This window comes from Schistocerca piceifrons, chromosome 7 (genome assembly GCF_021461385.2).
Source record: "Schistocerca piceifrons isolate TAMUIC-IGC-003096 chromosome 7, iqSchPice1.1, whole genome shotgun sequence".
NCBI lineage: Eukaryota > Metazoa > Arthropoda > Insecta > Orthoptera > Acrididae > Schistocerca > Schistocerca piceifrons.
Genome location: NC_060144.1, coordinates 302,258,388 through 302,270,540, shown reverse-complemented (window position 1 = coordinate 302,270,540; position 12,153 = coordinate 302,258,388). Strand labels below are relative to the sequence as shown.

Sequence of the window (12,153 nt, the reverse complement as noted above, 5' to 3'; positions counted from 1 at the left end):
CTGGTGTGACGTAGGCCACCCATGTTTCATCGCCCGTAAAAATTTGACTTAAGAAATCATCACCGTAGTTGTGGTACCGCTCAAGGAAATTCAATGCACTGTCTAAACGTTTGGACTTGTGCACATCCGTCAACATTTTCGGTACCCAACGGCGCACAATTTTCGGTAATTCGAGTGCTCGGTCAAAATGTCATACAAAACACTACGAGAAACGTTAGGAAAGTCATCCCGTAAGGAGGAAATCGTAAAGCGTCTGTTTTCTCACACCTTATTGTCCACTTCCTGCACCAAACTTTCATTAACGACCGAAGGACGTCCACTCCGTTGTTCACCATGCACATTCGTGCGGCCACCTTTAAATGCTCTCACCTACTTTCTTACCTTTCCATCACTCATAATGTTTTCTCCGTAAACTGTACAGATCTTATGACGAATATCGATCGCTTTTAGGCCTTTGACACTAAGAAATCTTATAACAGCCCCTACTTCACAGTCGGCGGGAATCACGATTATCGGAGGCATCTTAAACAATCAGTACACAAACAAGGAAGAATCAGACTGTAATGGCGTCAGTGCGTAGATTAAGGTACAGGCTTTCATGTGAAAATAAAATTATTGAGATATCTTAGCACGTCTTTTTTTAATTTCGAAACGGTACTTACTTAAAAAACATGCCTCGTACTTTTTGCTGTTAGTGGTACACACTACTGTTGGAATCAGTTTTCCGAGGTATCATTGCCGGCACGGTAGTTCAGCTTGTTCGGTATGGGACTCTGTATTAAAAAGCTGAGTAAAGGTTTTATCGGTGGAATATGAGAGATATCATGCGATGAAGAAATGAAGAAGGAAAACAACGAAGAAACAGATAGAAAGCAAAGACAGAAAAAAGTGGTAAAGTGACAGATTGTAGGTCAAAAGCTCTCGTTTTCATCCCCAGTAGTCCGACGATTTTGGTCTTTGACCTCTGGCAATATACTCTAAAACAAAATAAACGACGCATCACGAAGGCATTATCTGAAAGCGACAGAAATTGTTAGATATGATGTATGCCTACAGACGAAAAAGTATTGAAATTTTAGAAGCACTGAATGATTCATTCAAGGAAAGAGATTCACAAACCGAGCAAGTCAATAACACGTTGGTCCACCCGTGGCCCTTATGCAAGTAGTTATTCGGCTTGGCACTGATTAATAAGAGCTGTTGGGTGTTCTCCTGAGGGATATAGTGCCAAATTATGTCCAACTGGTGCGTTGGATCGGCAAAATCCCGAGCTCGTTAGTGGGTCCTGCCCATAAGGCATCAAAACGTTCTCAAGTGGGAAGAGATCCGGCGACCTTGTTGGCCAAGGTAGGGTTTGGCAAATACGAAGACACACTAAAAACTCTTGCTGGGTACAGGCGGACATTATCTTGCTGAAATGTAAGCCCAGGATGGCTTGCCATGAAGGGCAACAAAACAGGGCGTAGACTATCGTCGACTACCGCTGTGCTGAAAGGGTGCTGCGGATGACAACTAGAGGGTCCTGCTATGAAATGGAATAGCACCCTAGATCATCATTACTGGTTGGCGGGCTGTATGGCTAGCGGCAGTCAGGTTGGGATCCCACAGCTGTCAGGAGCGTCTCCAGACAGGTCTTCAGCCTGGAATCTCATTGACTGAACTAGAACTGTCCTCTGTGATAAGTCCAGCTTCGAGCTGAGCCCCAATGACTTGCGAAGACGTATCTGGGTTGGGGGTTGGGTTGTTTGGAGGAGGAGACCAGACAGCGAGGTCATTGAATTAGGGAAGAACGGGGAAGGAAGCCGGCCGTGCCCTTGCAAAGGAACCATACCGACATTTGCCTGGAGCGATTTAGGGAAATCACGGAAAACCTAAATCAGGATGGCCGGACGCGGGACTGAACCGTCGTCCTTCAGAATGCGAGTCCAGTGTGCTAGCCACTGTGTCACCTCGCTCGGTCACGTATCTGGAGACGCCCTGGACAGCAGTGGGCTACCAATCTGACATTCGCTCGCCATACGGCTCGACAACTAGGAGTGATGGTCTGGAGTGCCATTTCTGAAAAAAGTACGAGGGGTAATATACCTACGGCATGATGGTGCTCCATTACAATGCTCTCTGAAGTGTGGAGCTAAAACACTAGTTCCGACAAAACGTTGCAAGTTGTCTGGAGTCTTCTCAAGTGTGCTATCAGTAATTGAAACCTACACTGTCGAAGTTCATTCATCTCCACCTTCAAGTGGATGTACATTGCCTGGAACAAATTTTCGGACAAATTCCAGTATGACTTTTTGCTCGTCATCCTCTCATTGTAGTTGCCTTATATTCATCCTTTCTGAGGCTAGTTCCCTTGTTGAAAGCTGGTTGTTGATTAACACTGTTGGCTAGCGAGGCCTATCACAGCCACGTCAGAACCTCATTAGCCGCCACTTTTCGGGAGTTCCTAATGTGCCTTCACAGCTAACGTACCCGTCCCAGGTTACTCGAAGTGCTCACTGTACTTCACCCTTGTAGGCCACGCCCTACTTTACAGTGTTCCCATCTGCCACAAGCTGGGTTGGTCTTCTGAGACAGCAGAATAGCAATATCACCGCTAAGACGGTACGGGTACGTAAAGAGAATACAAAACAGGAGGATTCACAAGGAGATACATGAAATAGAGATGCGATGGAAACGACACAGAGGAAGTCCAAGCAGTAAATAGCTGAAAGATGTGGAGGGATGTGTTGAAAAATGAGGCGAGGGCTGGACCAGAGTGAACACAGAAATATGGTGAGAAAACATGACTAGATGGTCTGCTTATGTTGCGAACACACCCAGCCTGGGGCTAGAAACTGTTCAAGATGATGATGATCCTCTCAGGGATCATGTCCTGCAGTTGGTTCCCATTTAGCGAAAACCACCCAGTATACAACCTAACACAGATCGTGGAAATTGAGATCCAGCAGCCAGAACCGATACTGGACTGCGTACATGATGAACCAGAACTGGAAAATCGGTTTATGGAAGGGCTGATTTGAAACCCCCCTGGTAAACACGGTGTGTGAGGTACAGTATCGCTCGCTCCTTTCGTTAGTGTAGTGGGTGTATCTGTGTCATGTGGATGACAGATGAATACTTGTTCGGTGTTCCTTCTCTGTGGATAATTACGGAAATGAACAGTGGGGCAACTTGTTTCTGAAATTCACGCCACTCCATCTGGCGGAATTGTTTAGAATACTGAAAGCCACTACTAGCCTCGTGGAGTAATTAAGCGCTGGAGCCAACATTGCGTTATCCGCTGATAACCCTGGAACGATGGTGTTATTCCGGCGGCGCTTATCGGACAGGGCGTCAGCTTACTGTTTAGCCAACAGCTCTGTCAACAGAGCCGCTGCCTGCCCCTCATTGCCCGCTAAGTGCGCACGGCCTCGTTATCTGAGTGTACCATTCGCGGCATTGGGGGGCGGGACTCTCCTGACCCCGGACACATGACCCTACCGCGGGCTCGCCGCTTACGTAAGTGGTCGCCTGATTACCAGCAGACGCACTGGCGTTCAAGGCCGGCCAATTAGCACCAACCTCAGCGCCGGCAGCTACAACGCAGACAAACAATTTGCTGCCCTAGTGACGAGACAGAGAAGCTCTACTTCTACTTTTATATTCTACGTGCTGGCCGATACTTAGTACAAATATTAGCGATTTTCTGTCAAAACCACTCAGGGAAACACGACTGCCTATATACCTCCGTACATACCACAATCTATCTTTTCTTATTCCCGTTAACCATACGCGCGAAACACAAAGAGGGGACAAAAGTCATCGGATACCTCCCAATACCGTGTCGGGCACCCCCCCCCCCTTCTCCTTTTGCTGGGCATAGTGCAGCAACTCGACGTGGCATGGACTCAAGACGGCAGAAATGTTGAATCATGTTGCCTCTACAGCCGTCCATAAATGCGGAAGTATTGCCAGTACCGGATTTTATACACGAATTGACCTCTTGGTTACGTCCCCTTCGATGGAACTCATGTCGGCGATCTGGATGGCTAGATCATTCGCTCAAATTCTACAAAATGGTCTTCGAACCAATTGCGAACCATTATGGCCCAGTGACCGGGTGCATTGTCATCAACAAGAAATTCCATCTTTGTTTGGGAACATGAAGTTCATGAATGGCTACGAGTTTTCTCCAAGTAGCCGAACGTAACTACTTCCATCTAATGACCGATTCTATTGGACCAGAGGACCCGGTCCACACCATGCAAACAGAGCCCACACCATTAAGGAGCCACAACCAGATCGCACAGTACCTTGATCACAACTCGGGTCCATGGATTTGTGGGGTTTGCGCCTCACTCGAACCCTACCCTCAGCTGATACCAAATGTAATCGGGGCTCATCTGACCAGGCAAGTGTTTTCCAGTCGCCTAGGGTGCAACTCATGTGATCACGAACCCAGGAGAGACCCTGCAGGCGATGTGTGTGGTAGCAAAGGCACTCGCGTCGGTCGTCTGCTGCCATAGCCGATTAACGTCACATTTCACCGCACGTCCTGACAGATACGTTCATCGTACGTCCCACATTGATTTCTCCGGTTATTTCACGCAGTGTTGCTTGTCTGTTAGTGCTGACAACTCTAAGCAAAAACCGATGTTCTCGGTCGTTAAGCTAAGCTCGTCGGCCACTGCGTTGTCCGAGGTGAGAGGTAATGCCTGAAACTTGGTATTCTCGACACACACTTGACACTGTGAATCTCGAAATATTCAGTTCCCCAATGATTTCCGAAATGGAATGTACCACGCGCCTAGCTCCAACTACCATTCCGCGTTCAAAGTCTTAATTCCCGTCGTGCGGCCGAAATCACGTCGGAAAGCTTTTCACATTGATCACCTGGGTATAAATGGCAGTTCCGCCAATGCACTGCCCTTTTATACCTTATGAACGCGATACTACCGCCAACTGTATATGTGCATATCGACTTGACTTTTGTCATCTCAGTGTGATATTGTAGCACAGTCTTTCTCGCTTGCTGTGTCTTTAAATTTAGGAGCTAGTTTTTCGTAATAACGGCGAAACCTCACTGCCAAAAGAGTCACATTTAAGTTCCTCGAGAAATTCTGTTAGATGTGATCTCTCAGGTTCTCTCTCGTATGATTAATGCTGTGCTTTCGGGTATAATATTTCAACGACTGATCCAGTCTTCTTCAGATACTGCGAGCTGTTACGTATACTCTTTGCCTGGACTACTGGTGGTGTCGCGCTGATACAATGTCTGATCAGTAGTACCCAGACACCTATCAGAGGACCTTAGTATGGGGTGCGTCCAGTCTTCGTCTTTACGATGGATTCAACTCTGCTGAGGGCACTTTCAGTGTGGTGTCTGAATGTTGCGGAGAAACGGCAGCGCATTCTTCGTCAAGAGCGGGAACCAAAGAAGGTAGCAACGTTGCATGCTGGTGTCTGGAGAGAAATTGACGTCCTAAGTCATCCCATACGTTTTCCATTAGGGTCATATCGGGACTCTAAACAGTCCAGTCCATTTTAGGAATGTCACTTTACACAGACCACACAGTTGACAATGTGCACCGTCACGCTGATACAAACGAGCATCGTCTCCTAACTGTTCCTCTACTGTATGCAGTACATTTTTAATTTTTTTATTTTTTATTTATTTATTTTTTATTTATTTATTTATTTATTTGCGGGGTACTAATACACAGCGTCACCGGTTCAGATCCGGTCCAACTGTTTCGGTGGACAAATAAGAGGAGACTCAAAGCAACGGCTGAATAACAGCCGAGCATAGCACTTTGAAGGTGTGGCGGTGGAACTTTAAGTTCCGTGCCACTCTCCGACGGTGGAAGGACAGAGGAGGTGTCCAGTAATGCGCCAACTCTGTGGTCAGGGAGAAAAGTGGCTGGACGTGAACAGGCCACTGCTAGCGACTGCACGATATTGGCAGAAAAACGTTGTCGTATTGGGCCTATCGTCAGTCAGAGCCCGAATCCGAGTCCTCCAGGATGGTGAGCGGAACTGGGTGTCGGTACCAGCGCCGTGGAACTGTAGTGCCGATGGTTTGGAGTCCAGCGATTGTCTCGCCGAGGACGTCCACTTTTGTGTGCAATTGGCGAGCCTTACGGCGAATGGTCGTTTTGAGAAGGGCTGTATTTGTCTCCTCATGCAGAGTGACAATCCTGGTGAGCGGAGGGGCGTGAAGACTCCACCTGAGAACTTTACCCTGTAGGCGCTGGAGCGTCAGCACCCGGGACTTACTAATCGTGGCCCACGCCGAGGAACCATACGTTAGTGAGGGTAGGACAACGTAGTGATACAGCCGCAGCTTGGTATCTAAATTCAGTTCTCGGCTGGCGAAGAGCGGGTACAAGGCCTTTGTCAACTTTAACCCTTTATGGGTGACGTATTCTGCGTGGCGGTGGAAGAAAAGTTTCTTATCCAACCAGACCCCGAGATACTTGGTAGCTTGGACCCACGGGACCCGGACGCCCCGATTGAGATCTTGTTTCGGAGTACAAGGCGCCGTTTAGCGAAATACACGACCATGGTTTTTGCGGCATTGAGGGCCATTTTACTGGAACGACACCAGGTGACTGTAGCGTCCACTTGCCTTTGGAGGCGGGCAATGAGTTGATCAGGATTGCAGCCGGTCGTATAAAACGCCGTGTCATCGGCGAATTGCACCAAATGGCAGTGACGGAGGACGGGCATGTCATTGACATAGATATTAAAAAGAAGAGGGGATAGCACAGAGCCCTGAGAAGTGTACGCCACATTGACATGTGGCGTACACTGAAGCGCTTTCCCCGCTGAGCAATGAGGAAGGTCCTCTGGTGAATGCTGCAAAATGATTTTATTCTACCACATTTAGCATTTTCTAAGGCGCAAGACGACGACCACATCCTAACGACGAAAACATTACCATGCCGTAACACCACTTTGTCTGTGCTTCATTGTTGGTACTACATGCTCTGACAGGTAACGTCCTCCAAGCTTCCGCCAAAGCCAAACCCATACATCGAATTGCCACAGGGCATAGCGTCATTCATAACTCCATGTCACTAGTTTCCAGCCTTCCGCGTCCAGTGGCGTCGCTCTCAGCATCATCTCAGGGGTCGCTTGACACTGACTGCAGAAACGTGTGATCACTCCATCCCTTTCTTTTTTAACTCCATACACACGGTCATTGCGCTATCTGGGTTGCTGGTAGCATTTTGAACTTAAGAGTGATTTTTTCCGCTTATTTCACGCGATCTTTTACAACTATCCTCCCGCAGTACACCCTGTCGGTCAGTACATGATGCCTGGTTGATCTGCTTTCACTGTGGTTGTTCCTTAGCGTTTCCGCTTCACAATCACATCACCAATAATTGACTTTGAGAACTTTAGATGAACTGAAATGTCCCTGAGAGGTTAGTTACTCAGGCGACATCCAATGACTAGACCACCTTCGCAGTCACTGAGCATTACTGCCCGACACATTCCACTATTTCTCTTTTGTCAACCATTATACTTCCCGCCTATTGTACAGGAGCTCTGCCTCATCACTTTTACTGGTCAATCCCGCATTGCACAGGGGTGCCTGATACTTTTTATTTGATTACTGATTACTTACAACTGAGTTCGACTTCCGGCGCCAGGTACGTCCATTTTAATGCTTCTCTTTTTTCAGAGCCCGCACTGTTATTCCGTGAAACGCATATCCTCCTCTGCTGGATAAGATGGTCGGGGAGATCTTAATAAATTGAGCGCGGGAGGCCAAGTCTTGTTTAAATTCGAAGGATGTTGCCACCATCTTTGTTTCAATAGATTCCTCAATCACACTATCCTATAAAATTGGTGTTTCTGGCATGATACTGGTCTTGCGTCTTTCATTTCATGCTATATGTAAATCTCCGAAACCTGAATCGCTGATACAGTACCTGAACTTAGTTCTTCTCGAGGGACAGCCCCATGTTTTAATATCTGCGCCACCTCGATATCTACACAAAATAAAAGAAAAAAACCTCCATTGTATCATCACTTTTTTCTTACAGCTTCCTTAATTCATTGAGCTTACCGAAGCTTTCATCTGCTATGAAAAGCCCCGCCTCCGTACCCAAGGTCGCTATTATACATTCTGAGCTCTGCTCGAACATTCGTAGCGAATAAAAAGGACGAAAAGGGGAGGTGAGATGATGACTTACTTCAATTTTCACCAACCTGCGCTACAAAATCATAGCTGACATCCGAACGCTCGCCGCAGCTTCTCAGGGAGTCCTTGGGATCTTCTAGTACGATCCGAAACGCTAATGTTGATGCCCCCACCCCCTTATGTTAATGGAAGGAAGCAGATGATGTGCTGACACAACCTCTTCTTCTTGCCTCATCACCACAAGCAACACCCCTTCTACACGGACTCAGAACGCCATTCATGTCAACAGCCGTACGATTTGGTATTGTACTCGTTTTCGGCTTAATCAGTTTTACGTGGCATTCGCTGGGGGTGTTCTGAAGCAGAATAAACAACTAACATATCTTTCGGGCAACTTTAAACTTCATTAGAATCATCCTCGCTTCTTTGGCACGATTGGTAAGCCGACGGCTTCGTCACTTCGCCACAAGGCTGTTGTAGCGGTAGCACCTTTTCCTTGTGACCCAAGGCCGCTGCTGTCTTTGGCGCGCTCTTCCGCCTGCAAACAATACGTTCTCGCACTCCACGAGTAAGGGATTCGAGTATCTCGTCTACAGCTGCAATACGTTAGTTGTGGATCTGAAGACACGCCACCGCGTTCAACAGCGCCCTGTACAATTATAATGCAAGTGGGATGTAACTGCATTAAGTTAGTGTAGTGTATTCGCCCACGGATAACAAATACCGTACTTTGGCATTTCTCCATAGATCAATGTTTGTGACAAAAAGCACAGACTGGAAATTTAGACGCTGTTGCAGCTTTCTACCACTTTATTGCCTAATGAATTCAAAATTAATATTTAGTGCACGATTAGCATTCCAGCGAGAGAGACAGAAGTATAGTAAGCTGATTAATGGATAGGACCTGACGATTAATGGTCTATCGAATCATCGGAATTTTTTGTTCTTTTATGAACAAGTAGAGTGAAGTGTGCGTACAGAAAAACAATGGATGTGTGATTGGGAAGACAGAATGAGTTAGTGCAATAGTTACGGATAGCCATCTCGCGTTCTTGCAGCAATAAAACCACGCCGAAGCTTACTGAATGAAGTGTACCTTTTAACTATGGTAAACCGGCGTACTCACAGTTGTTATGGGAGCACAATGGAGTTCACCAAATAATGTAGTGTTACGAAACAATTCAGTAAGTAATATCTCGTTCCACAGAGAGAATACTGGATAATAGGAAGAACGAGATTGTAGACGGTGAAACGAGACTACAGAAATGGCCATTAATGTAATTGGGGTAAATGTTCATCTTAAAATGCGTGATGTTACATTTGTCCAAAACTGTCTCAATAATTTAAAATTGATCTATGAATTATTCTGAATGTTTCGGTTATATTCTGAATATGTTTTCTGTGCATCGAGTCTTAAATTATTCTATATGCTCCACCTCTTCAGTGCTGACAAGTCTATACTACGTAAGGAAAGCTGTTATTAATGCCAAGATTGACCTGAGTGCAACGAAGCTTAACTACACGAATTGCTCCAATGGAGATTGTATGTCCTTGCTTTTTTTCCAACCCACGAACAGGCTAATCGAACCATTTTGTGTATGTGTGTGTGTGTGTGTGGGGGGGGGGGGGGGGAGGGAGCTTAATTTAACGTGGAAACCAAATCATAGTCCATTTCGTCATATTTATCAAAGTCTCATAGCAATGCCAGAGATGAATGTTATGTTAAAGTGCACAAAACAAAACAAAACTTATAGGACCGACTAGAATCGAACCCTGAATCCTTGCATTTATTCTATGATATAAACCCAAGCAAACACAGTGACACACTAGATATTCTGTAACAGTGTATTCATATTTCGTTTTGCGTTGCAAGGAGATGATACATTGATGATGAGACAGAAATAATGTAACTTAACTATATATTTGGCAGTAATGTAACAGCCCAGCTGGCCTTGGTGACCGTGCGGTTCTAGGCGCTTCAGACTGGATCCGCGCGACCGCTACGTCGCAGGTTCGAATCCTGCCTCGGGCATGGATGTGCGTGACGTCCTTAGGTTAGTTAGGTTTAAGTAGTTCTAAGTTCTAGGGGACTGATGACCTAAGATGTTAAGCCCATAGTGCTCAGAGCCATTTGAACCATTTGTAACAGCCAGCTTCTGGAATATCAAGCTAAATATTGCAAATATTTTTCTATTTTCGCCTATAGCAATATCACGTCCCTCATCAAGCTACATTTCAGGTGGCTACAGTGTAATTCTTATGCAGCCAGCTGATCGTTCGAACAGTGAACAGTAACAATTCGCTCGATAACTTGATTCTTGGACCTACGGTCATTAATAAACTGTGTAGCACTCTTGGATGGGCTGGTGTCCTTGTCATAGTAAGAAAAGGTTTAATTTTGCCTTCACCTTTTTTACTTTGAGAGATTTTTCATTATAAAATATGTTTTATTAAGTCGACGTCCTCATTGCATTTACTATAAATGCTTGACGGATTAGAACGATGAAATATTTTAATTTGTAACCATCGCTTACGAACTTACGAATAAGAAAAGAATAAATGGGGAAACGCTGATCAGATGTTTTATTCAGCTTCACAGGCGTTAAGACACATCACGGGGATTCCCCCTCTCCATCGCATACGTGTCGCAAATCACTCTGGGCAACTGGAAAAATATTCTAGTGTGGTTGAAGGGTGTTTTAGGTCTATACTTCCTCATGTTCTTAAACTTGTCTCAATAGTATGCAGCAGTTCCTTCGAATTTAAAAACACAAAGGAATGTCAGCGGAGAGAAGAATGTCAAATTCTCGACACAAAATTTACATTCGTTTTATATTTTGTTTGACTGATAAACTATTATTACAGGAGTAAAACTTATGTTTTCTCGCAGCAGCTATAAAGAAACCGTGTTTCAAATCGTCTACCATACAAATAACTCGAGTGGTGTGCGCTTCTACCGCATAAACGGAAGCGAAAATTGTCGAATCTAATCCGAAAACTCACTAAATTTTTCGGTATGATACGAAATGTTACGGGGTTTCGGAATGATGCTCAACCAACAAATCGGAATATGCAATGCTATTAAACTTATAATAGAAACACGATTTTTACTTCAATTTAGTATTCGTTTGCTTCTAAATTACTTATAAGGCACTTTACGATTTTAAAACCCTTTGTATGGAGAAAAGTTGTATCATCTCCTTGCGAATAAAATGGATGACAGAAACACGTGTACTGTACATGTTTTCTCTACGCTGTTTGCGACGTCCGATTCCGCTGGTACCAGCGTGGCACGCGAATACAGCACTGCTACTTCTACAAGACAGACACACATGATCGTCAGCAGACGCAGAGAAACGCCGAATGCAAAGCGCATAGCAAGTGGCAGCGACGGCGACAGAGAAAGCGCATCCCCTCCCTGGGATCAATATAACGACTGCAACTACCGCCGTCCGACTCTATACGGATGCACAGCAACTGGGCTAGTACTCACCAGCCTCAAGTCGTTGGCCTTGTATAGGACGGCTGTCAAGTTCTTCTCGGCCATCTTGGTGTCGACTGCTGATGCTGCTTCGATGCTGGAACAGTTTCACTACGCACGCGGAGCGTGCTGGCAGTGTTTTTAACCCGGCTCGCGCGACCGAGCGCCGCGCATGCGCAGAGCTATTTCATGCTTATTGGCCGCGCTGCAGGCCCCTTCAAATTCGTCAACGAACAGCGCGCCTCGCCGTGGAACGCATGTCGCTCAGTCGACGATGTAGTAAACCTGTTATCAGTGCATAAAACGAATGATATACATGAGACCATGCAGTAAACTGCTCACGAAGTGTCGAAGTGAAGCATAAAACAAATAATACATGTTCAGGAAAATACTCTTTCTTAACTTACGAACACCGAGCGAGGTGGCGCAGTGGTTAAACACTGGACTCGCATTCGGAAGGACGACGGTTCAATCCCGCGTCCGGCCATCCTGATTTAGGTTTTCCGTGATTTCCCTAAATCGCTCCAGGCAAATGCCGGAA

At 45.8% G+C, this 12,153-nt stretch overlaps 1 protein-coding gene across 1 annotated transcript in view; it reads right to left on the bottom strand.

Annotated features, from left to right (window-relative positions):
• LOC124804888 (sorbitol dehydrogenase-like) overlaps window positions 1–11,740 on the bottom strand; it is a 72,901-nt gene extending 61,161 nt beyond the window's left edge. The window contains exon 1 of the mRNA XM_047265257.1: window positions 11,625–11,740. Coding sequence (XP_047121213.1) covers window positions 11,625–11,678 — 54 coding nt within the window. The 5' untranslated portion in view covers window positions 11,679–11,740. The remainder of the gene's footprint in view (window positions 1–11,624) is intronic.
• Between the last annotated feature and the right edge of the window lie 413 nt (window positions 11,741–12,153).